Source organism: Typopeltis vanoorti, chromosome 18 (genome assembly GCF_054136105.1).
Source record: "Typopeltis vanoorti isolate ZY-2024b chromosome 18, IOZ_Tvanoo_1.0, whole genome shotgun sequence".
Classification (NCBI taxonomy): Eukaryota; Metazoa; Arthropoda; class Arachnida; order Uropygi; family Thelyphonidae; genus Typopeltis; species Typopeltis vanoorti.
Window position 1 is genome coordinate 27,785,586 of NC_143566.1, and position 25,328 is coordinate 27,810,913.

Here is a 25,328-nt window from a genome sequence, read left to right on the forward strand (position 1 = left end):
CCAAGATATAGGTGGATTGATACGGTACAAAGTGCCTTAGACGATAGAAATATAGGATCTGATAATGTTGGAGTCTTGACAAGTAACAGACTGATTTGGAGGAAAATTGTAGATAGGAAGTTAGTAATGATGTAATTTTTTCATGTAGTACTTTCATATCCTGTACACCCCTTGAGGGTACATGGCAGGAATTTGATGATGATGATGAAAATAACAGAATTGTTTCACCCACTAACAACAAACTACAAAATTTACTAAAACATGGAACCACATTAACTCAGGCTGACATACTACTATGTCATAATGTAGTTTATAACTTTAACTGTCAGTCAGGATGCATCACCTATTATATTGGTTCTACCATTCATTCTATTAAGTCTCACTTAATTAATCATTATCAAGATTGTAATATTCCCTTACCTGACTAATCTGTTTTCTACCACAAAGAAAAAACGCAAACAAAACACACCAGAAACAACAAAAATCCTACTACTAAAATATCCTTACATGCAATACTATCTAAACATATCCCTGAAATCGAAAATGTCACTAATACCAAAAATTGATTTCCAAGAAAACGTAATCCAAATTATGTTGTTCTGAATTACTAGCAATTAGAACCCAATGTGGCATAAATGCAAAAATATTGTATTTACTGTCCCTTTCGTGGCAGTTAAACAAAACAAATAAATAACTTCCAGTGTACTCTCAAACCAGCCATCAATTTAGTTATAGAATCCTGCAAGCTGGTACTGGATTTATTTATGAATGTAGCATCATCTGCATAAAGTAGAGTTGAGATTTACATCTCCAATATTGGTGTGCCAATTAATGCCACTTTCCTTCATAATGAATAAAATGATGAATATCTAACTGTCGACCAATTAGTATCTCAGGAGTGGTGGTGAAGATTTTGGAAAAATTGATTAGGGCTCCCATTCAGGAATGGGTTGACAGTAAATCTCTACTTTGCAATAAACAACATGTGTTTGCTAAGGGAAAGCCATGTTTTAGCAACTTGCTCACATTCTATAACAATGTTACTATTGAACTAGACAAGGGGAATGGATACACCATGATACTTTTGATTTTTGCTAAGGCTTTTGACAGAATACAGCATGAAGACTGCTGCACAAATTGGAGAAAATATTAGCATGGATAAGAGGATGTCTGACTGACAGATATCAAAAAGTGGTATACGGGGGACCTGAGTCTGCAAGGTTTAAGGTAACAAGTGGTGTACCACAAGGATCAGTGCTTGGTCCACTGTTATTCAATCTGTACATTAATGATATTGGGATGGATTTGACAAGCGACATACAGCTATTTGCTGATGATGCAAAGATAGGTAGGGTAATCAGGAATGCTGCTGACAGAATGATTTGAATAGGCTGGAATTGTGGGCATGGGAAAACAGGTGTCAGTTCAATGTCAGTAAATGTAAAGTCATTCACTTCGGCATGATTAGATATCCAATGTCGTATTATATTGGTTGGATTAGGCTAGAAGAAACTGATGAAGCTAGGGATCTTGGAGTGTTAGTAGATAAGAAGTTGAAGTTGAGCAGCCATGTAGCAAAGATTTCAAATGCAACTTAAAAGATAATTGCAATGCTGAAACGATCGTTCACATGTAAAGATAAGGATGTTATTTTGCCTCAAGGCCTTGATAAGACCTCACTTGGACTATTGTGCGCAGATCTGGTCTCCTGGTTTCCGTTGTGATTCTGATATATTGGAGAGAGTACAACGGAGAGTGTTAAAAATGATATCAGGATTGTGGAATACTGATTATGAAGACAGATTGAGAATTTGTAGACTGCAGACACTAGCAAACAGGAGAAAGAGGGGGTGAAATGATTGATACTTACAAACTTCTGAAAGGGTCATACAGGATTTCAATTGATGGAATTTTTCAATTTATGGAGGGTGGTGAAAGGACGAGAGTGCATCCTTGGAAGCTGAGAATGAAGGTTGCCGAGAAGGGTGTGAGGGCTAGATTTTTCTCTCAGAGTTTGGTGCGTGATTAGAATAGATTGCCATTGGATGTTGTGAGTGCAAGCAGTGTGAATGAATTCAAGAATAAGTATGATAGCTGGTGTATGTAGTATGTGGTCTCCCTCGATGAGTCTCTGACTTCCTGGAGGTCTCTCTTAATAATAATAATATTGCATTGATACCGATACCGATATATGAAAAGTAAATGCAGTGCAAGATAAATTTCACAAAATATAGTTTTTTTGTATTTATGTATTATTTGTTTAGATTTTAATTAGATTTTCATAATATTTTTATTCTTTTACAATGAAAGTAATATATTATTGATCGGTGAGTTTCCTAATTTCTGTTTTGTCTTAAAAAGTTGTAAATATTTTTTATTGCTTAAATACATTCTGTTGATGGAATATTAATATTTACAAAACTGGAATAGGTATAGGGGAAAAGGGCATCATATTTAAGAATATTTATTCTGCAAACTGTTCATTATGTTTCTGTGCACTTAGACACCCATCCAGAGGTGATATATATATATATATATATATATATATACACACACGAGGGTGGTCTGAAAAATTCTCGGCCTAATAATGAAAAAACAAATTTATAATTTCAAAATTATTTTTATTTTCCAACATACATTTATTCCAGTGATGCTCCAGCGCCATTATCCCTTCCCTATAGGGGTTCTCGGTAAGATCTGCAAAATACCCCTCAACAGCTGCAATCACCTCTTGATTCGAAGAAAAACGCTGACCAGCGAGGAAGAGTTTTAGTTTTGGGAAGAGATAGAAGTCAGAGGGAGCCAAATCTGGGGAATAGGGTGGATGTTCCAACAATTCATAGTGCAGATTCCTTAATTTTCCCATTGCCAAAACAACTCTGCGGGTAGGTGCATTGTCCTGATGAAAGATGACTTTTTTCTCCTTCAAACTGGGTCTTTTCTCACCATAATTTTTTTCATCTAGTCTGGTTAAAAGATCGGAATATTTCCCAGTTATTGTTTTACCCTTTTCAAGATAATTAATAAACAAAATGCCTTTAGCATCCCAAAACACTGATGCCAAGACCTTTCCTGCTGATGGAACCAATTTTGTCTTCTTTGGCACTGAACAACTGACTTCTGTCCACTGTTTTCACTGCTGTTTGGATTCTGGTGTGTAATGGTGAATCCAAGTCTCATCCATAGTAATAAATCCATGCACAAAATCAGTTTTATTCTTGTTAAAATGCTTCAAGCACTGTTCAGAGATTTTCATGCGAGTGTGTTTTTGATCTGCTGTGAGCAACCTCAGCACCCATCTTGCACAAAGCTTTTTCATTTGCAATTCTTCATGCAAAATATATCCTACACATTCTTTTGAAATGCCTATAGTCTCAGCAATTTCACGCAGTTTGACTCACCGGTTATCCAATACATATCATGCGTTTGTCAATGATTTCTGGTGTTGTTACACATTTTGGATGTCCTTCACGTGAATCATCCTCAAGGCTGGTACGGCCACGTTTAAACTCGTTTTATCCATTTTTGTTTATACTAATGTAATTTTACAATCCCTGAATGTTTATATTCAGGGATTGTAAAATTTCTTCATTTGTTTTATGGTTCCACTTGGTATATCCAGCTGTTTTTCTGAGAAATTTAATTTTTGCTGTTTGAATTTGTTTTTCATCTTTCCTTTTTTACGGTCCATGTTTCGCTTCTGTATAGTAGAGTTGGTTTTGACAAGACATAATATAGTCTGATTCTAGTGTGTTTTTGTACTAGGGATGGCTTAAATGTATTATTTATTATGCCATTTACTTGGGCAAAATTTGATATTTTAGTGTCTATGTCTTTTTCTTCTTTGTATAATAAATCACATCCCAAGTATTTGAAAGTATTTACTTGTTCTAATATTTTATTATCTATCACTATTTTACTTCTTATTCGGTTTTATCCTTTGAATGCCATGATTTTTGTTTTTCTTTGTCATATTATGAGGGTGGTCTGAAAAGTTCTCGGCCTTGACCATAGATGGCAACACTATCGGCAAGATTTTTTTTTTCTAAGTTGGTACATCTGTCATAAGCATCCTTCGTTTTCGACAATTAAGAAATGGGCTGCCAAGCTTAAACATGGCCATACCAGCTTTGAAAATAATCCACGCGAAGGATGTCCAAAAGTGTAACAACACCAGAAATCATTGATCAAGTGCACGATATGGTATTGGATGACCAGCGAGTCAAAGTGTGTGAAATTGCTGAGACTATAGGCATTTAAAAGAACATGTAGGATATATTTTGAATGAAGAATTGCATATGAAAAAGCTTTACGTAAGATGGCTGCTGCTCTTGCTCACAGTAGATCAAAAGTCCACTCACATGAAAATCTCTGAACAGTGCTTGGAGTGTTTTAACAAGAATAAAAATGATTTGTGTATAGATTTACTACTATGGATGAGACTTGGATTCACCATTACACACCAGAATCCAAACAGCAGTGAAAACAGTGGTCAGAAGCCAGTTGTTCAGTGCCAAAGAAGACAAAGTCAATTCCATCAGCAGGAAAGGTCGTGGCATCGGTGTTTTGGGATGGTAAACGCATTTTGTTTATTAATTATCTTGAAAAGGGTAAAACAGTAACTGGGGGATATTCTGATCTTTTAACCAGACTAGACGAAAAAAAAATTTGGTGAGATTTGCAGGAGAAAAAAGTCATCTTTCATCAGGACAATGCACCTGTCTACAAAGGTGTTTTGGCAATGGGAAAATTAAGGGATCTGCACTATGAATTGTTGGAACATCCAGCCTATTCTCCAGATTTGGCTCCCTCGCATGAAAATCTTCTGACTTCTATCTCTTCCCAAAACTAAAACTCTTCCTCGCTTTTTCTTCGAATCAAGAGGTGATTGATTGCAGCTGTAGAAGGGTATTTTGTAGATCTTACTGAGAACCACTACAGTGATGGGTTAATGGTGCCGGAGCATCGCTGGAATAAATGTATTAGTCTTAAGGGAGATTATGTTGAAAAATAAAAATAATTTTGAAATTATAAATTTGTTTTTCATTGTTAGGCCGAGAAATTTTCAGACCACCCTCGTATATTGTTTTGAAATACCATTTAATGATTTTAATGATCTTTGTAAATCATCTTCTGATGTAGCTAATACTATTTGATCAACTGCAAATAGTACTATCTATCTTCATTTGTGGGACTATTTGTATACCAGATGGGTTATACTGTTTCCAGATTGTTATAATTTTATGTATATATATATATATATATATATATATTGAAGAGCAGAGGTGAGAGGGTACATCATTGTCATATTTCTCTTGATATATCTTTCCATTGTGAGATGTGTTCTAATTTAACTGCTATTTTATTTCCTGTATATATTTCTTGAATGGATTGTAAAAGTTGGTTTGGTATATTTAAATCGGTTAATATTTTAAACAGTTTTTCTATATTAATTTTGTCAAAGGCTTTTTCATTATCAATAAAGGCCACGTGTGTTTCTTTTTGAAATTCTCTTCTCTTTTTTCTATTAATAACTTCAGAGTAAAAATTGGATCTATGCAGGATCGGTTTTTTCGGAAACCGTTTTGTTCTTTTAGGAGTTTGTCCTCTACAATACTGTTTAGCTTCTCTTTTAATATTCCTACATATATTTTATATCCTGTATGTAGTAGTCTAATTCCACTATAGTTATTGTAATCATCTTTATTACCTTCTTTATAGATTGGGATAACAAGTACTTTTTTCCAAGAGTTAGGAGTTTATCCAGACATCCAGACCATATTAAAAATTTTCAGAACTCTTTTTTAAATTTTTCACATGCATTTTGTACAGTTCTATTTTTATATAGTCTTCGCCTGTTTTCCTATTTTTCATCTTCTTTACTGTATTTTTCAGTTCTAACATTGTGATATTTTTTGTTAGGTCGTTCTTTGTTTTATAAACTTTTATTTCATTGTTCTCATCTGTCTAGAGATTTTGGAAACAGGTCACCCATTTTTCTAAATCTATTGTTTGTATTTTTATCTTTTCTTTAATTTCTAAAGAAACAAAACCTATAAAGTAATAAAATACATGAATAAATTCATGTATTTTATTACTTTATACGTTTTCTATGTTTTTTCATTAGTCAAAACACTAAATTAGCTGTATACAAGATAGTGTTCAAACCAATTTTGACCAAAGACTAGAGACCTCAGATATGAGAGTCCTGAGAAAGATTACGGGTGTGACAGATGGCATCAGTGTCATTATCACATTAAAAATGAGGTTGTTAGGAAAGAACTTGACATTGTTAGCATCCAGGAATGTGTTACTAATCTCAGGTGGTATAGTCACTTAAACAGAATAGGAGAGGAAAGATTAACAAAAACAAGTGTTCTCTGCAAGATTGGCAGGAAAAAGACCCAGAGGAAGACCAAGATATGGATGATACAGTAAAAAGTGCCTTAGAAGACAGAAATATAAGATCTGATAATGTTGGAGTCTTGACAGGTAACATTGATTTGGAGGAAAATTGTAGATAGGAAGTTAGTAATGATGTAAGTCTTTCATGTAGTGCTATCATATCCTGTATATATCCATTGAGGATACATGTCAAAAATTTGATGATGATCCTGCAACATGTGGCCCAAACCCAGCTTGTTCTTCAGATTTCTCTTCCACAGTTTTCCTTAGCTTCCTTAATTCTGCCAAACTCCTCGATTCAGTTCTATCTTGTACTTTTTTTGTGCCACTGAGTTCCAGCCATCTTTTTAACCTTAGCCTCCCACTGTCTCTTTGGTCCTCCTGTAGCTCTTTCCATCTCTAGGATACGATTCTGATATCAACTTTGTCCATTTTGGAGTGTTGCATGTCATGACCAGAAGTATACAGCTGTTGAATATTTTTCTTTAAAAGCGAATTGGGATATTTCCTTTGGTGCTTCACTGTGTTTTCAATGGCTATCCAATTAAGATATATATATTATTTCTTCTGTGTTTCTCCTGTGTATAATTTCTTCTTAACAGCCTCCCTTTACTGCAATATTTTGCACTTGGAAAGCATAGGAGGCTATTACCGTATATGTCGCCGTATAAGACGACTCTCAAATACTACAAAAAATCCCTCGAAATCATGGGTTGTCTTATACAGCAAGTATAAAAAGAGAAGTTAATTTCTTGGATGAACATTTAGGTAGTTACAATGCATCATTATATAAGACAATAGGCAGTGTTTATAAACAAATCAGATAAATTTTTTGTTACATAAATTTATTTAAAATATTACAATAGATGTAAGTCTTAAAAAACAAATAATAATTATTAACCTCAATTTTCATGTTAATTTTCTTCATCATGTGTTGAAAATAGTTCTTCAGATTCATTGTTTGAATGATTGTCATATGGATCCCAGTTCGAATCCGGTGAATTGATTTCGTTTTCATCATCATCAGTGTCTCGCAACAGATCATCTTCTGTACCATTCATGTGGTATCTCTACATGTCAATTCATGACATGTAGAGATACCACACTTTTTGAATGATTTTATTCCATGCTTTGATCACAAAATTGCACAATATATCAAATGATGCAGCGCACATAGATCCACTGTTTGTAAATGATTTTTTACCAGTCAACATCCAATTATTCCACTCTTCTCGCATGTGATCTTTAAATGGTTTTTTCAAGCAGAAATCTAGTGGTTGCAATATAGAAGTTAAATCACCTGATATAACAGCAATTTTTGTTATTTTTTCTAGAAGATGTTTAGTATTCTCAGTTAAATGACTACGAAATATATCCCATACTAATAAACTGCGTATCTTCATTATACCACCTGGTCGCATGTTCCACACATTGTTTATCCATAATTTCACACCATTTTCGTCCATCCATCCTTTTTCATGAAAATGTACAAGAATACCTGAAGGAAATTTTATCTTAGGTTTAGTTTTACGTTTGAAGATGATCATTGGTTTTAACTTGGTTCCATCAGCCAAACATGACAACACAACTGTAAGCCTTGTTTTTTCATGGCTTGTACTTTGAACTAGAACACTCTTACTACCTTTAGACTCCGCTGTTTTATTGCTTATCATATCAAAGCTCATAGGAGTTTCATCCATATTTCCAATATTTGACAATAGAAATTTATGTTCTTGTCTCAACATGAATAATAAATTCATGAAAGCTGGTAAATTTGTGGTCAAGATCTGCTGGAAGTTTTTGAGCAATTTTCGTTTTTTGTTGTATTATCAGATTTTGTCTATTCATAAAACGATTACACCATCCTGAAGTAGCTTGAAATTCTATACTTTAATCTGGATTCAGTTGTGACCATTTTAGTGCATATGCTCTAATCATATTTCTTGTAACAAGATAACCATTCTGCCTTGTTCGAATACTCATTCTGCAATGTGATTTTCCAGTTGCAGCCATCGAATGATCCCCATTCTCATTGCACATTTTTTCTTTGGCAATTTTTTAAAATATCTTCTTTCTTCCTCCATTCTCTTACCATCTTCTCGGTTATGTCAAACTTTCTTGCAGCAGCACAGTTATTAGTTTGCTTTGCCTTTCAGTTACCCTTATTTTAAATCTAGCTTCATACTTTCTTTGTTTTGTTGCTGGTTCCATGATTTTAAATGATAACAATTTTAATAATCCTAAAATTTAAAAAAATGCAAAATTAATTAAAATTGGGGCTAAACACTTTTAATTAGGTTAATTTGCGTAAATACTAAATCTATGCTATGCAAAAAAATAATGAGTATGCATAGATATAAAAATAATGGTTATAACAACAATACCTAATGTTTCGTTAATACAAGAAAGAGGAAATGGGGGGGGGGGTTGTCTTATACACTGGTCGTCCTATACGCCGACATATATGGTTTATCTATTTCCTGGTGTTCCATTTGTACTGGCTTTCTGGTGATGTATTTATTATACATTACTTTTTTTTATCATTGTTTATATTTAATCTTTTCTTTTTTACTTACTGCATTCAATTCATTCAAAAGTTCTTCTGCAGAGTTTCTTAAATAACAATGTCATTAGCAAGTTATTTCACCTAAATAATTTAGGTGAAATGGTATTTCCCTCTCTTACTTCTTTTTTATAGAAATTTCATATCTCTTCCTGATTTTATAGATACAGTTGAATTTTTATCTATATGACCAAGTATATCATTAAGTTTTTTCAGTTCCCAGATTTTTAAGGATTTCTTTAAAAAGGAAGCTAATCAGATATCACTTACTCCAACAGCCCTTCTACATTTCAGGTTTCAAATGGCATTTTCTACCTTGAGTATTGATACATACTCCTGATTGCATTCCTTTCCATCCTCATTTTTCCTTTCCATGTTAGGCTCAGTGATCTGTCATGACATATAACTTGGCTTTAAAACTTATTTAATTCTCTACCATCTCCTCATGAGACCACCTGACTCACCTTCAGTTGAAAAATTCCTCATAAAGGTTCTTTATGTTCTAGAATTTGAACCAGACTCTTTCTAACTAAAGGGCATTATCAAAACTGACTGTTTCATTTAGTATTCTTTCATAGTCATTTCAAATGCTGGCCTGGTTCACTGAGTGGCTAATATACTTGCTCTCCAGCCAATAGGCTGTGAGTTTAAATTTCACTGTGGGTATGGATGTTTACTGATTGTCTTTAAGTGGAAGATGCATTTCATTGCCCTGTTTATTGGAGGTCTGAAGTGGCTTGAAAAAGTTCCAAGTTTCGTTGCTAAAGTTTCTGGAGTATGTAAGAAATATATAAAAAATAAATAAAATATAAACAAAAAAATTAAAAACAGCAGTGATGTCCTATAGATAGATAGCCTTTCATGAGTGTGAGATAAAAAAATTACTCCATACACACACACACACACACACACACAAATTATTCCAAACATCTAAAATATTGTTGTCATCATTTTGCACGTGACTTTTATTATCTCTGATTCCTTTTATGGTATGTTTTCCTCTATTTCTACTCTTTTCAATAGCCATCAAAAGATTTTGCCTTTTTGATATTTATCTCCTATATTTTTACCAGTCTTCCCACTTTTGTTTAGCTGCTTTAACACATTGTTTATTTTCTTAAATTTTTCTGTGTATTTTCTTATACCACATGCTAGGAACTTTCAATATGCTTTCTTTTTTTTTCATGACTACCTCTTTAACTTCCTGAGTCCACCATGAAGTTCTGATTTTTCTATCCTTCACCACATTCCTATCTAGCTTAAGCAGTGTTTTCTTCACAGTTTGCCACTGAACTTCCAATGTTTGATTGGTGATTTCAAATTCTTTTATGTGGTTTGAATAATATTTTATAATAATATTTTATATTTGAGTTTCCAGTTCATGTTAGAAAATCTCTATGTGAATTTGTGCTAATTTTTATGTTGGAATATGGTTGAATAGAAATCTTGAAAGCACTTTCATTATTATTATTATTATTACATTTGCCCTTTTGTGCAATTTTTTTCAAAACATATCTCTCTGTTTGATATTCATTGCCTACTCTTTTGTTTAGATATCTAACAAAGGCCATTTTTTTTTTGTTAGCCGCCTTCTCTAATGACTCAAAAAAATTCTTTAACTTCTTTTTTTTTTTAAAGTAGTTGATATATTTTTTGTAAATAGCACTGGCATAACAAATTAAGCTTCTTTATATTTTTTAGTATGATCATGAGCGAATTGAAAATTTGGCTAATATGTTGGTAGAGAAAATCATGTCAGCTCTTCCTAGGGTAATTCAAAATGGAGAAAAAACTTCATCTTATCCAGGTAAATATAAGCATTCTATTGAGAAAGATATTGTTCTATAATGAGCATTCTATTGATTACGTAAAACTGAAAGTTTGCAAACATTATTAATGGCATTCTGAGGTCACTAATAGTAATTATTAGGTTAAGGATGTCCAATGTAGTAAATTGATTAAATCACATTTAGTGCTCTTTAGCCTTGTTTACTTGACAACATGACAAAGTCTTACTAAAAGTTGCCAGGTTCACTGCTTCTCCAAATGTTAGGTGCAACAGACTGTCAACTGAAGCATGAAAGTCTGTTTCACCTTACATTTGGTGAATTACCTTATTACTTCATAGTATAATAAGAAAAATCTTTGTTTTGGCTCACTTACACTGATATTATTTGTTGTAAAAATAAATAAGTCATTCGACAGTTATGGATTAAAGTTACATAACTGGAGAGTATGTCAATATGCTCATCCATAATTGGGAGAGTTTGTAGAGGAAAGATAATTATTACCAAAAAGAAAAGACTTTCTTCTTTTCAGAATTTTTCATTTGTTTATTTTTTTTTTGTAATCCCACACTAGAGGTACAAGAACCTATAGCACATCAGTGCAAGTGTTGCAAGAGTAGGTTGAGAAAGAAGAAACCTATTGACATTCTTCTTAAGAGTTATAAGTTGAAATTGTTGGAAAACATCATGGGGAAGGCTGTTCCAGAGGATAGAGGTAGATGGAATTAGAAAGAGGTAAAGCAGCTTTGATGAGTTTGCATTTGAGATGTTGGATAGGCTGCTGCTCTTGTTAAAACAAGCCTAACACAAGTGAAGGTGGAGAAAGGTTGTTTGCCAATTCACTGGAGCAGTAATCATGGAAGTGCTTGTAGAGGAGAGAGACAGCTGAAATACTGCATCTGTGAGATAAGAGGTTGACTTGAACTTGTGAGGGAAGGAAAATCCTATGAGCCAACTTGCTTTCCTCTGAACAGCTTTAAGAATTTTTAAGGAGGCTTTTATGTGCACCACCCCAAATGTGTTAGCAGTATTCCAAGAATGGGTAGATTTAGGATTTGTATAGGGTTAGTAGCTGGGTAGGTGTAAAATAGCTTCTTGGGTAAAAAAGAATGTCTGGTTTTTTAGAAGCTTGAGGAAGCTATTGATGTGATGTGTCTGTGCCAAGAGAGGTTGGAGGTAAATGTCAGTCCAAGGAGAGATAGTTCCAAGTAAAGATTGTCTGGTGATGTGTGTATTACTGAAGTAAGGTGAGCTGGATCCCTTCTGCAAGAGAAAAGGCAGGACTGCATTCTGGCAGCATTGAGGTCATTAGGTTATCATTGTTTTACTGAGGGATGATATGGAGATAAGTGTTTAAGGCCCTGGTTGCAGATGATCTTCATGTAAGGCTGGTAACTACATGGTTTGTCAAGGGAGTAGAATGAATGAAGAATGCTATCGTCAGCAAAGCTATGGATAGGATTTGTAGTGACTGAGATTAGGTTATTTATGTATAAGAGAAAGAGAACAGATGAGAGAATGGAGTCCTGAGCCACGCTAGTTGGGGTGGCAAACTTCAAAGAGAGGGTGCCATCCACCATGACAGCAGTGAATGACCAGAGAGGAATCTGGTTATCCAGTTACAGAGAGTGGCAGGTAGATCAAAGGAAGGCAGTTTGCAAAGCAGGCCTTGATGCCAAATTTCCAAGGAAGCCTTGGAAATGTCAAGGATTACAGCACATGTTTCTCTGAACTTTTCCATGGGATGTGTCCAGTGGTGAGTTATGTAGGCTAAGATATTAGCCATGGATCTGGATGGTGGAATCCATACTGATGGTCACTGATTAAGTGTTGAGCTTCTAGGTAGTGAAGAAGTTGACCATTGATAATGTTCTCCATTATTTTGGAGAGGATTGAGATGATGGTAGTTGGATGATAGGCTTTGGTCTCCCTTTTTTTGAAATTGGTTGATGTTATTTTCCATGAGATGGGATAGGTGCCAGCTGAGTATAGAAGATCAAAAAGACAGTAGAGGACAGGTGTTAGCTCTGGAGCACCACATTTGAGTATAGTAGGAGAGATGCCCTCAGGACCAAACGACTTTGTAGTGTTGTCTAATATTCTTATTGATTTCTGCTGAAAGACTACAAGAGGCATATGATACCATTCCAGCTGGTATGGAAGGAGGTGATTTGCTTTCATCGTCTATGCAGGAGTTAGAGGGAAAAAAGTGATGCTAGGAGGTCAGCTTTTTCTTTGGGTGCCTGTAACAGTGGTGCCATCTGGATGAATGAGAGGTAAGAGCACAGGTGAGTATAAGTTGTGTTCAATGGCTTTTGTGTAGATTTAGGGTTTGTATATGAATAGTGTCACCAGAAGGCACGCTATTCATGACTTATTTTTTAATGGTATTAACAACACTAAAAAGAGCATTTGAATAACCGTCAACACCTAACTTATCTGTTTGGCACGACTGTTGGACAAGAGATGAGTTTTCTTCTATTGGCCTTGATGAAGTTGGATTTGGATTTGCTGATAGTTGATATACATTTATTGCTTGCTTGCACATAGGGTTCGATGCAAGCCACCTGCTCTAAGCTACATTTTTTTTTGTTTCTTTGACTGTTATCATACATCCTCTGTTGAACTAGAACTTGGAAAGTGGACAGAAATTTTGAATCGAATGAGGGATGAATGCCTTCATGCCACTCGATAATTTCTGTGACGTGCTTAGTGCAGATGTATGGGTCAGAAGAATGGAAACAATAGTCATGCCATGGGAAAAAAGAGTAGTAGTTCCACTTTGTACCTTTGTAGTGCCAGAGGACATGAGATTGGGTGTAGTCAGAGAAGGGGCATTCTGTGAGACTGGAAACTTGAACAAGATTGTGGTCTAAGTTGCCAAGAAGAGAGGTAACTTCTACAGTGTGTATGGGAGGAGAACTAGTTAAAAGAAGATCAAGGGCACTGGGAAAGTGGAGGCGATTATCTAGAATTTAGGTAGGTAGCTGCACAATTTGCATTAGATCACTGCTTAGAGCAAAAACTTCTGCATCATGTCCAGCTTGATTGGTAGTGTTGGAGAATTGGAACTAGTTGGAGTTGTGGACATTCGAGTCATGTAGAGAAATGGCTCCATTGTTTGGATAGCTGGATTGTAGATGGTCAAGTTTCATGGAAGGTGAAGAGAGGTGTTTGTGGTTTTCCAAGAGTTTGGAGACTAGTAAATGCAGCAGATGAATGTTACTAAGTGGGAAAAGGAAACCTTAGCCAGAGGAGGCCAAAAGCAAAAGCTGCCACCTTTGTGGCAAAATTAATCATCTTCTTCTTCTTCTGCAGCTTTTCCCACTTAAGTAGAGTCGCTGTTTGTGGTGAGTCTCCTCCACAACTTCCTGTCTTGGGCTGTAGCCACATTCAAGTTCTTCATCCTCAAGTCCTCCTCCACCATCTCCCTCCATCTCTTCTTTGGCCGTCCGCACTTCCTCTTCCCCTGCACATCCATCTGCATGACCTTTCTTCCCACATACTCTTCCTCCCTCCTCATCACATGACCAAACCATCTCAACCTTACCTCCTGTATCTTTGCTCCCAAGTTCGTAACTTTCACCATTCCCCTTATATAGTCATTTCCCAGATGATCCTTTCTGGTCACACCGCACATCCACCTAAGCATTCTCATCTCCGCTACCTCCATCCTGCTGATGTTATTTTTCCTCAGGGCCACAGTTTCCAAAGCATACATCATAGCTGGTCTCACCACTGTCCTGTAGATTTTGCCTTTTAGTTTGATCGGCACCCTCTTATCACATAGCACTCCAGCCATCTCTCGCTCTCTCCAGTTCCTCCATCCTGCTTGTATCCTGCATCCCACTTCCTTCTCAGCCTCACCATCCTCTTTCATTGTTGAACCTAAGTATCTAAAGTCACTGACCTTCCTGATCACATTTCCTTCCAGCTCCAGATCTGTCTTCTGGCTGCCATCCACTTTGCAACGCATATACTCGGTCTTACTTCTGCTCAGTCTCATACCTCTCTCTTCCAGTACTTTCCTCCAACTGTCCAGTTTCGCTGCCACTTCTTCTCTTGATTCTGCACACAGCACAATGTCATCTGCATACAACATAGTCCAAGGCGCGTCTTCTCTCACTTCCTCCGTCACCACCTCCATCACAATATCAAACAGGAACGGACTTAATGCTGACCCTTGATGCAAGCCAACTGTCACTGGAAAACTTTCTGTCTCTCCCAGGCAGGTTTGAACTCTTGTCTTCACATTTCTGTACATCTCCTGCACCAACCTGATATATTTCTCCGGTACCACCTTCTCCCTCAGGCACCTCCAGACTGCTTTGCACTCTATCATACGCTTTCTCCAGATCAATAAATACCAGATGTAGCTCCCGTTGCTTCTCTCGAAACTTTTCCATTATCTGTCATACCCCAAAGATAGCATCTGTCATCAATCGACCAGGCATGAAGCCAAATTGCTCTTTTGCAATCTCCACCTCCTTCCTCATTCTTCCATCAAGAACCCCCTCTAGGGTTTTCATTGTGTGTGATATCAACTTTATTCCTCTGTAATTCTTACAGTCTTGTGCATCCCCTTTACTCTTGTAGATGGGGGACAAGAGTACTTTCCCTCCATTCCTCAGGTATATTTTCCTGTTGACAAACTTTTATTAGCAGGTCATTTCCTTCTTCCCCCTAGTGCTTTCCATGCCTCCACTGGGATCATGTCAGTGCCCACTGATTTTCCATTCTTCATGCTCTTTATGGCTTCCTTCACTTCCACTCTACTAATGTTCTGCACCATCCCCTCATAAGGCTCCCCATCTTCTCTGTGAGTCCTTGCGTTTTCTTCATTCAAAAGCCCTTCAAAGTATATTCTCCATCTGTTTCTTATATCCACATCCCTCCTTAATACCCTTCCTCCAGAGTAGTCTTTGATCTGCCTCACATGTACGATGTCCTTTGATGCCTTATTTCTACATTTTGCAAATTGATAAATCTTTCTCTGTTCTTCCTTTGTTTCTATTTGATCATAAAGGTCTTGATATACCATGGCTTTCGCCTGTGCAACAACTCTCTTGGCTTCTCACTTTTTCTCTCTGTATTCTTTTCTTTCCTTTTCCACTCTTGACTCATCCCACTTCTGCTTTGCCTTCCTCTTAGCTGTCACTGCTTCTTGTACATCATTATTCCACCACCAGCCCACCTTCTGCTCTCTAATCTTTCCAGATGTTTGACCAAGCACCTCAATTGCACAGCTTAGAATTACTTTTGAATTATGTCTCCACCAGTCTTGTACACTTTCTAATCCATCCGAAATCCTCTCTAACACTTTCTCCCTAAAACGGTTCCTCACACTGTCTTCTTTTAAGCGAAACCACTTAATTTTCTTCCTCCTATGGCTTCCAAAGGTTCTTATCTTCGACTTAATTTCAAAATCTGCACACAGTGCCAGTGTTGTTGTGCTACTTGATCTGTTGGGATTACTTTATAATTTGTTACTGCCATAAGATGTTTTCTTCTAGTCAAAATATAGTCAATCTGTGAACTATTGCTGCCACTTCTAAATGTTATCAAATGCTCTTCCCCTTTACAGAAGAAGGAGTGGTGAAATGAATCATAAAGAGTATAATTTGGGCATTGGAGGTGAACTGTGGTTGATGTAGATGCAATTTGGGTTTCTGTTAAGTGCCTTGACAGTGCCTCCCGTAGATGTTTGTAAAATAAATGTGGAAAGTTTTTTTTTTTATTTTTTGGTAGGATCCTAGTAAGTTTGGAATATTGTGTTTGGTTTGATTTGTTTGGAGACCTGGTTGTTGAGGGAAATTTATCTTGTTTGCAGTGTTGCTTTGGTTTATTATTTTTTGGTTTATTATTAGATAAAAGTAAAGAGTAGAGACATGCGGGGGGGGGGGGGGAGATAGACTAATGAACATGACACCCATATAGGGAGCAACCCATCTCCTTGCTATTCTTTGGCCTTGATGCCTCCCACATACCACCACTTGGATTCCCTCACCAAGCACGGCTTGACAGAGTATATGGCAGTGGGATTATGAGCCAGTTGACCAGGAAGCCTCCTGACTTGTTACTTACTGGTTCAGTAATGTTTGACCACACTTGCACTACATGGAGAATGGGAGGAAAGGCCTGAATTCCTACTCTGTAGGCCAATCATAGCTTTCAGCACTTCAGGCCCTCATTAAGCAGGATGGTGGTGTTTCACTGGAGTATGAAAGTCGTCTACCATCTAGTGGTCTAGTTGGTGTTTCTTCTGACTAGGAAGATATCCTTTTGCAGTGGGAATGCTCACTGCAAGTGCCAGAGCCTCTTTTGTGGAAACAGGTCACACTGCAGACAGGCAGGTTTGACTTGACAACCTTGCCTATAGATGGCTCAACAAGAACTTTGATATATTTACATTTTGTTCTTCCTAAGTTCCACCCAGCTATTAGCTATACAAATCTGTCCATCCTTAGAATACTGCTCACATATTTGGGTTGGTGCACTGAAAACTTCCCTAAAAATTCTCAGCGTTGTTCAGAGGAGAGAAATTTGGCTCATGCATGATCCCTACTGTACCGACTTACTTCATTGTCTGTCTTCTCACAGATGCAATACTTCAGCACTATATCTATTCTTCAGGTGATTCCATGGCAACTGCTCCATTGAACTGGCAACCATCATTCTTCTACTTTCTGTTGCTCTGTCCTCTGGAAGAGCCTTCATAATGAAGCATTCCCAAAACAACTACAACTTGCAACTCTTCAAGAAAATGTCAATAAAGTTCTTTCTCAATCCTCACCTGCACTCCACATATGGCATGGATGTGTTTATAGGTTCTTTGATCTCTTGTATATGAGATAAATGTGTGTGTGTGTGTGTGTGCGTGCATGCATGCATGCATGCATGCATGTCAATAAGAGTTTATAAAGCAGAACACTGAATAAGATTCAAAAAACATATTTCATTCTAATTATAGGACTTCTTCAGGTGTAAAAACAAAAATTGTAGAAGAATAGTAAAAGAATAATAAAGTAATAACCACTATGTAGCTATACAAGAATCTGATGATTTTAAAAAAATTTGTAATTATGCATTGCAATGTTGAGTATGTTGTATGTTTACGTGTACATGTGTTTGGCTAGCTTTGGTTACGACAAGTCAGTATATTCAGGTGTTTTTGATCCATTGCCATTTCTAAGGATTCCCAAGCAATGCATTGAAGAACACATCAGAGATATTGAATGCCAAAGAAATGAGGCCTCAGCTTTGTCATCACATGTACTGTCTTCAGCTGATCCACAAGATGTCTCGGCAATGAGACATAAAGTGTTATGGGATGTCTGAACTATTACACAGTTGCTATAACATAACTGAAGAAGAATTTACATTCCTAGCCTAGCCAGTTAACTGAATGATAGATAAAAGAATTATTATAAATAATATTTTTACTAAATATAAATATCTGATTTTTTTTTTTTTTTTTTTTTTTTTCAAGGTTGTGTGAATCTCTCATTTGATAGTGTAGAAGGTGAGAGCCTTCTCATGGCTTTAAAGGATGTAGCGCTTTCATCTGGAAGGTGAGAAATATTATATTCTTCTATCCTTTCTTATATGTAGAACAATGATTATATATATGTATAATATCACTATTTTTTGGATTGTTGTTATAGTCATTTATGAAAAAATTGGTTTATAGCAGTTGAGATTCAAATTTGCAACCATATGAATACTTATGAATTTTGTGTTATATAGTGCATTAGTAGCAATGTTTGTTGGGTTTATAAAACTATTGTAATAATTTCATTAAATGGTATATTATGATAAGGACATGTTTTTGGTTATAGGCAAGGTCTAAGTTTCTTGTAGTCTAATTTGGTGGTTGTCCAAAATTTTAGACATGCTTCTGTAGCACATTGATGAGAATGATACAATGTTAACTTTTAGGGGGATGAGTTTGAATCCCATCTAGCCCACAGGCTTTAACAGCTTTACAATTAAAGTTAGCCATTCTTTTATGGAAGGAGGTTCTAGTAGGGAACAAGAAGAGATTTTTCAAGTCATGAGAGTGTGGCTGATTATTTTCCTAGCAAAGAGGAAAAGAATATCACACATAGAGAGGGGGGGGGGGACATGACAGATTTAAGTGATAAACTGGAAAGTGAGACTTATTTGCACCCATGTCAAACATATAAGTCTCTTACTGTCAAGTTGAATTTTTCTTCAGTTATGTCCATTCACTATCCATGAGGCTTACTGTCCATTTGGTTTTCTGTTTACAGTCTGTGTCCTGAACAGAAATCTTGTTGGAATGCTGTTCATGAGATGGACTAGTTAGTCATTACTATGTTCCATCGTAAAGAAGTGCATTAATTCACATTATGAGAACATGCAAAAAATAAAATAATCCTGTTGATTATATTATTATTAATATTATCTCCAGAATGGTTCATGACCATTCTGAGCAATAAATACAAAATGTTATATTCAGGCAATGACAATCAAGGAAAAGAAGGAGTAGCCATAGTATTCAACACTAAATACAAGGCTAATCTTCTTGAATGACAGGCAGTCTCAAGTAGAGTGATGTGGGCAAATATGAAAATGGGGAACTGAACAATGAGACTTATTTGTGCCTATGGTTCCACAGAAGGTTCTACTAAGGTAGAAGTGGAGGAATGTTTTGAGGCTTTAGAGAAAGCATCTGACACAATGAAAAAGGAAAAGTTGGTCCTTGTTGGGGATCTAAATAGCAGAGTAGGAAATGATTGTCAGACATACAAAAATATTTTGGGAAAATTTGGAGAAAAGAGCAAAGCTAATATTAATGGCAAATACCTGTTGGATTTCTGCTCAGGACATGGACTGGTTATTACTAACAATATTTCCAACATAAAAATGTGCACAAATTCACACGGAGAGAAGAGGCAAGGAATAAGAAAAGTCTCATTGACTATGTTGTTGTTGATAGTGATGTTTTCTTCCTGGTACAGGACACCAGAGTGTATAGATGATTTGAAATTGGAAGTGATCACTATTTAGTCTTGAGCAAGATAAAATTGAATTTCATGTTGAAAAGAATAACATGTAAGAAAGTTTTAAAGCGAATAAAAGTTGAGCAGCTCTCAGATGTGAACTGTAGACTAAAATACACAAATATTATTCAAGAAAAAATGGAAGAGTTTGGAACCAAACCTTGGAGATTCAGTAGCAAGCCCTGAAGAAAACACTGATTGATTCAGCCATAGAGGCATGTGGTGAGGTTGTCTGCAAGGATAGAAAAATCAGAACTCCATGGTGGACACAGAAAGTTAAAGAAGCAGTGAAGGAAAAAGCTTATCAAAAGTTCCTGGCAAATAAGTCAGCTTTTGTTCTTAGAGAATACAGAGACAAATGTAAGAAAGCAAAACACTGTGTAAAACTAGCTAAACAAAAGTCATGGGAGGACTTTGTTAAGAACATAAAAAATAAATATCAAGAAGGTGGCAAGATATTCTGGAAGTTGTGGAAGAAGCTCAGAAATGGAGGAAAGAGTGCTGTAAAAGGAATTAGAGATGGTAAAGGTGATATGAAAACTGGAGAAAAAAGATATCCTTGAAGTATGGAGTAATTACTTCAAAAAATTGCTAAATGAAACAATCAGTGATGACAGCACATTGGTAAAAAACACTGACTAGACATGCAGTCAGGAATACATATCCATACTTGAAGTAGAAAAAGCCATCAAAAGCCTAAAATGTGGAAAGGCAGCAGGAATAGATGATATTCGACTAGAAATTCTCAAGTATGAAGATATAAAAGTCGTACAGTAGCTGCACTGCATAGTACAGAAGGCCTGGACAGATGGACGAATTCCAGATGATTACAGTAGAGCTCTCATAGTACCCATATATAAAAAAAAAGGGAAATAAAACTGAATGTGAGAATTACAGAGGCATTTCATTACTGAGTGTTCCTGGTAAGATATATGCAAGTATACTTGAGAAATGGTTGAAAAGGATTGTGGAAGAGAAGCTTGGTGAAGAACAAGCTGGATTCAGACCAAATAGAGGCTGTCAGGATCAGATTTTCACTTTACGACAGATAGTTGAGAATCACAGGAATATAACAAAGATCTGTATTTAAGTTTTGTAGATCTGGAAAAGGCATACGACAAGGTGTCAAGAAAGTAGCTATTCCAAATGCTACAGTTATGTAGTGTTAATGGGGCATTATATCAAGCAATAGTTAGTCTCTATTTAAGTTGTAAGTCAGCAGTTAGGATTGAAGGAAGTACAGGAAGATGGTTTAATGTTAAATCTGGTTAAATCATCAGATAAGGATGTACATTATCTCCTCTCTTATTCATTATCTGTATGGATCACGTTATGAAGGAAAGTGGTATTAAACCTGATATCAAAATTGGAGGTGTTAATTTTTGCAGATGATGTTATACTTCTAAATAAGTCCGCTACAAGTCTTCAAGATTCCCTGACTAAATCGAATAACTGTTGTAATAGATATCATATGAAGGTCAGCATTAAAAAGACAAAGACAATGAAAATAGGCAGAAACATTGAAAATATCAACTGCATTGTGAATGGAGAACTTATAAAACAAGTAAAACATTTCATCTACTTAGGCACAATTTTTAGTGAAGATGGTAAGTTAAATATGTAAATAGACAACAGAATCAACAAAACTGGTATGGTAGGAAGTCAATTGAATAAATTTATATGGAATAAGAGAGAAATTAGCTGTGTACAAGACAGTGTTTAAACCATTTTAACTTATGGATCTGAGAGCTGGGTTAGAAGTAAAACACTTGACCAAAGACTAGAGATCGCAGATATGAGAGTCCTGAGAAAGATTAGGGGCATGAACAGATGGCATCAATATGATATTAAAACGAAGATATTTGGAAAGAACTTGATATTGTCAGCATCCAGGAATACATTAGCAGAGCTAATCTCAGGTGGTATGGTCACTTAAGCAGAGTGGGAGTGGAAAGATTAGCAATGAACAAGTGTTCTTTGCCTGGTTGGCAGGAATAGACCTAGAAGAAGAATAAGATATAGGTGGATTGATACAGTAAAAAAGTGCCTTAGAAGACAGAAATATAAGACCTGATAATATTGAAGTCTTGACATTTAGCAGACTGATTTGGAGGAAAATTTATAAATAGGAAGTTAGTAATGATGTAAAGTTTTCATGTAGTACTATCATATCCTGTACATCCCCCGAGGGTATATATCAGGAATTTGATGATGATGGTGTATAATGACACAGGAGCATACAAAAGAATTTGAAGTAGGAAACGTTTGCCATTTAGTTTCAAACAGGATAAAGAGAAGTATCACATCGAAAAGAAAAATGTGTAAGAAATTTTTAAAATGAATCAGAGTTAAGCAGCTTTTAAAGGTGAATTATATCAAATATACACATATTTTTGAAATCTAGTACCTTAGAGAACATAGTGCAAAATCTGAAGAAAATGTTGATTTATCCAGGAATATCGTGTGATGATATTGTGTGCAAGGGAAATCAAAACTTTAGAGCCATTGACTAAGATATTAAAGAGGAAGATATCTCAAAAGTTCCTGGGAAGTAAACTGGCATGCACTTTTAGAGAATAAAGAGAATATTTAGAGGCTAATGAAAGAAGCTCAAAAATGAATGAAAGAGTACAATAAATGGAATCAGAGATGATAAACGTGACAGAAACTAAGAAGAATATTTTGAGGTAATTACTTAAAAAATATTAAATCAGGCTGGTCAATAGTAAGAATATTCAAGAGAAATGTAATCAGGAGTGCTTATTAGTGCAGAGGGGAAAAAGCCATTAGAAATGAAGTATTTATCAAAATTTCTTGAATATTGAGGTGAAAGTTTTATAGTAGTTATTGTTTAATGCAGAAGGGCGAATTCCATGTGTTTTAAGTAAAGCTTTCATAACACCCATATGTAAAAAGGAAAATCTGAATCTAAGAATTACAGAGGAATATCCCTACTGAGTGTTCCAGATAAGCATTCTTAAGAAGAGGCTAAGGAGCCTTTTGAGAGAACAAGCTGTGTTCAGGCTAAATGAGTGATTTATGGTATAAATGGTACATTATACAGAGCAAAATATGAACTGTACTTAATTTCGAAGTCAGTGGTGAGAACTGGAGGATGTGCAGGAAGATGTAAAATCAGGTAAGACAGCAACAGTATATTTTTTCTCGTTGTTATTCATCATCTATGTGAGTCTCATTATGAAAGCATTAAATCTGATATCAGAAACATAAACTCAACTCTTTAGTTTATGCAAATCATGTTATATTTCTAAATAAATCCAATATAAATTAGAGAGCCTGTGTAGCAGTGGCATTTGCACTCTACGATGCTTGACTGCATGAAGAAAGGACTTAGTGGTTCAAATGTAGTCGCGGACTAGAGGAAATTTTTTGCCGGCCTGGTTGGCCGAGTGGTTAGCGTATCCACTCTCCAGCCAAAAGGCTGTGGGTTCGAATCTCGCCGTGTACATGGATGTTTGTAATTGTCTGTGAAAGTACTAGTGGTGGTAGTCGGCGGTAGATGGCGTTGGTGTTAGATGATGAAGGTTGGTGGAGTGGTGAGACAAAGAGTTGTAGAATAGATGCCCTCACTCGATGAATCTTTGGACTCCCTGTAGGTGTGATGTAATAATAAAAAATCTTCAGAATTCATTAACTAAATTAAATAATTGCTGCAACAAATTTGATACACAATAAAAAGATAAACTTGTGAATATAAATGGAAGTATGACATGAACTCTCAGTGCAGAACCTATAGAAAAGTGAAACATTTCAGCTACTTATGTCCAATTTTAATGAAGATATCAATTTAAATATCGAAATAAATAATAAAAAGTAGTAAAGATGGTATGCTAATGAGCTAGTTGAATAAATGTATATGGAATTAGAAAAAAATTAGTCAAAATGCTAAACTAGTAGTATACAAAATTGTGTTCAAATTGCTTTTTACTTATAGTTCTGAAAAGTGGATTGGAAATAAAACATTTATGTAACTACTGGCACCAACAGATATGAGAATTCTGAAGTATGATCAACATATGCTTAAACATTTTTATATAAGGCAGTTTCAGACTGTTGAAACTTTAAAACAACATCTTATGGATATTAATCATAATATTGATCACAATATACAAGTCTGCCAGAATGTGGACAAAACAATGAGCTGTTACTGTGAGATATACACGCAAATGTGAACAAAAGTCGCTGCAAATTACCTTGCTTAATTAATTTCTCAAGAAAATAATTTTCTTTTAAATACACTCACTTGTATGTATAATTATGCAGTGTTTAATACATATTATGCAGTCTTAAATAAACTTTCAGTAGTTTCAAACATTTTATTATCCTTTATTGTTATATTGACAGTAAAGAATGATAAAAACAAAAGTATTTTTAAATGACTTAGTCAAGATTTTTCATTGCTTATTATATTTGATTAACATGTTTACACTTAACACAGCATTTGTAACATGACATGAATAACAGTGGATATAATGTGCACCCTTGTTGCACATCTGATTTTACTTCAAACCATCAATTCCTTCAATTCTAACTATTGACTCTCAGATTAAGTGGAGACTTTGTATTGCTCAATATTATGTCCCATTTACACCTTATAACTGTAGCATTTTGAAGAGCTTTCCTATTGGCACCTTGTCATATGCCTTTTCCAGATCAACAAAACTTAAATACAGATCCTTGCTATATTCCCATGATTTCTCAACTATTTGTCTTAAAGTGAAAATCTGATCCTGACAATCTCTATTTGGCCTTAATCTAGCTTGTCTTTCACCAAGCTTCTCCTCCACAATTTTTCTTAGCCGTTTCTCAAGTATACCTGCATATATCTTACCAGGAACACTCAATGGAGAAATATCCCTGTAATTCTCACATTCAGTTTTATTTCCCTTTTTATAGATGGGCACTATGAGAGCTCTTCTCCAATCCTCTAGCATTTGACCCTCTGACCAGGCATTCTGAATTACATAATGCAGCCACAGTAAAACTCTACCTCCACATTTAACATTTCTGGCTGAATTTTATCTACTCCAGCTGCATTTTCACATTTCCGGCTTTTGATGACTTTTTTCGTCTTCAAGTATGGATATGTATTCCTGACTGCATTTCTGTTGGGAGTTTTCTACTTCATAATGACACTACTTGTTTTACTTAACAATCTTTTAAAGTAATTACTATAGACATCTAGAATATCATTTTCTTCAGTTTTCATGTCACCTTTATCATCTCTGATTCCTTTTAAAGTACTTTTCCTAGATTTCTAAGCTTTTTCAGTAGCCTCCAGAATATTTTGCTGCCTTCCTGATATTTATCTTCTATATTATTATTATTATTATTATCTGAGACTTCCAGGGAATCAAGGACTCATCAAGGGAGGCCATAAATCACCCACACCAACTGTCATACCTTCTCTTGAATTCAACACTATATGCACTCACCACCCCTAAAAAACTATTCCACTCACTCACTCAGAGAAAAACCTAGCTCTTACTCCTTTCTTCACTACAAACAAACTTAACTTCCATGAAT

General features: G+C 35.6%; 1 protein-coding gene across 3 annotated transcripts in view; it reads left to right on the forward strand.

Annotated features, from left to right (window-relative positions):
- Nucleotides 1-25,328, forward strand: part of Nfs1 (Nfs1 cysteine desulfurase) — a 161,081-nt gene that overhangs the window by 111,492 nt on the left and 24,261 nt on the right. For all 3 annotated transcript variants that reach the window (XM_090408057.1, XM_090408058.1, XM_090408059.1), the window contains exons 10-11: nucleotides 10,670-10,775; nucleotides 18,245-18,326. In XM_090408057.1, the coding sequence (XP_090264183.1) occupies nucleotides 10,670-10,775; nucleotides 18,245-18,326 (188 nt within the window). The remainder of the gene's footprint in view (nucleotides 1-10,669; nucleotides 10,776-18,244; nucleotides 18,327-25,328) is intronic.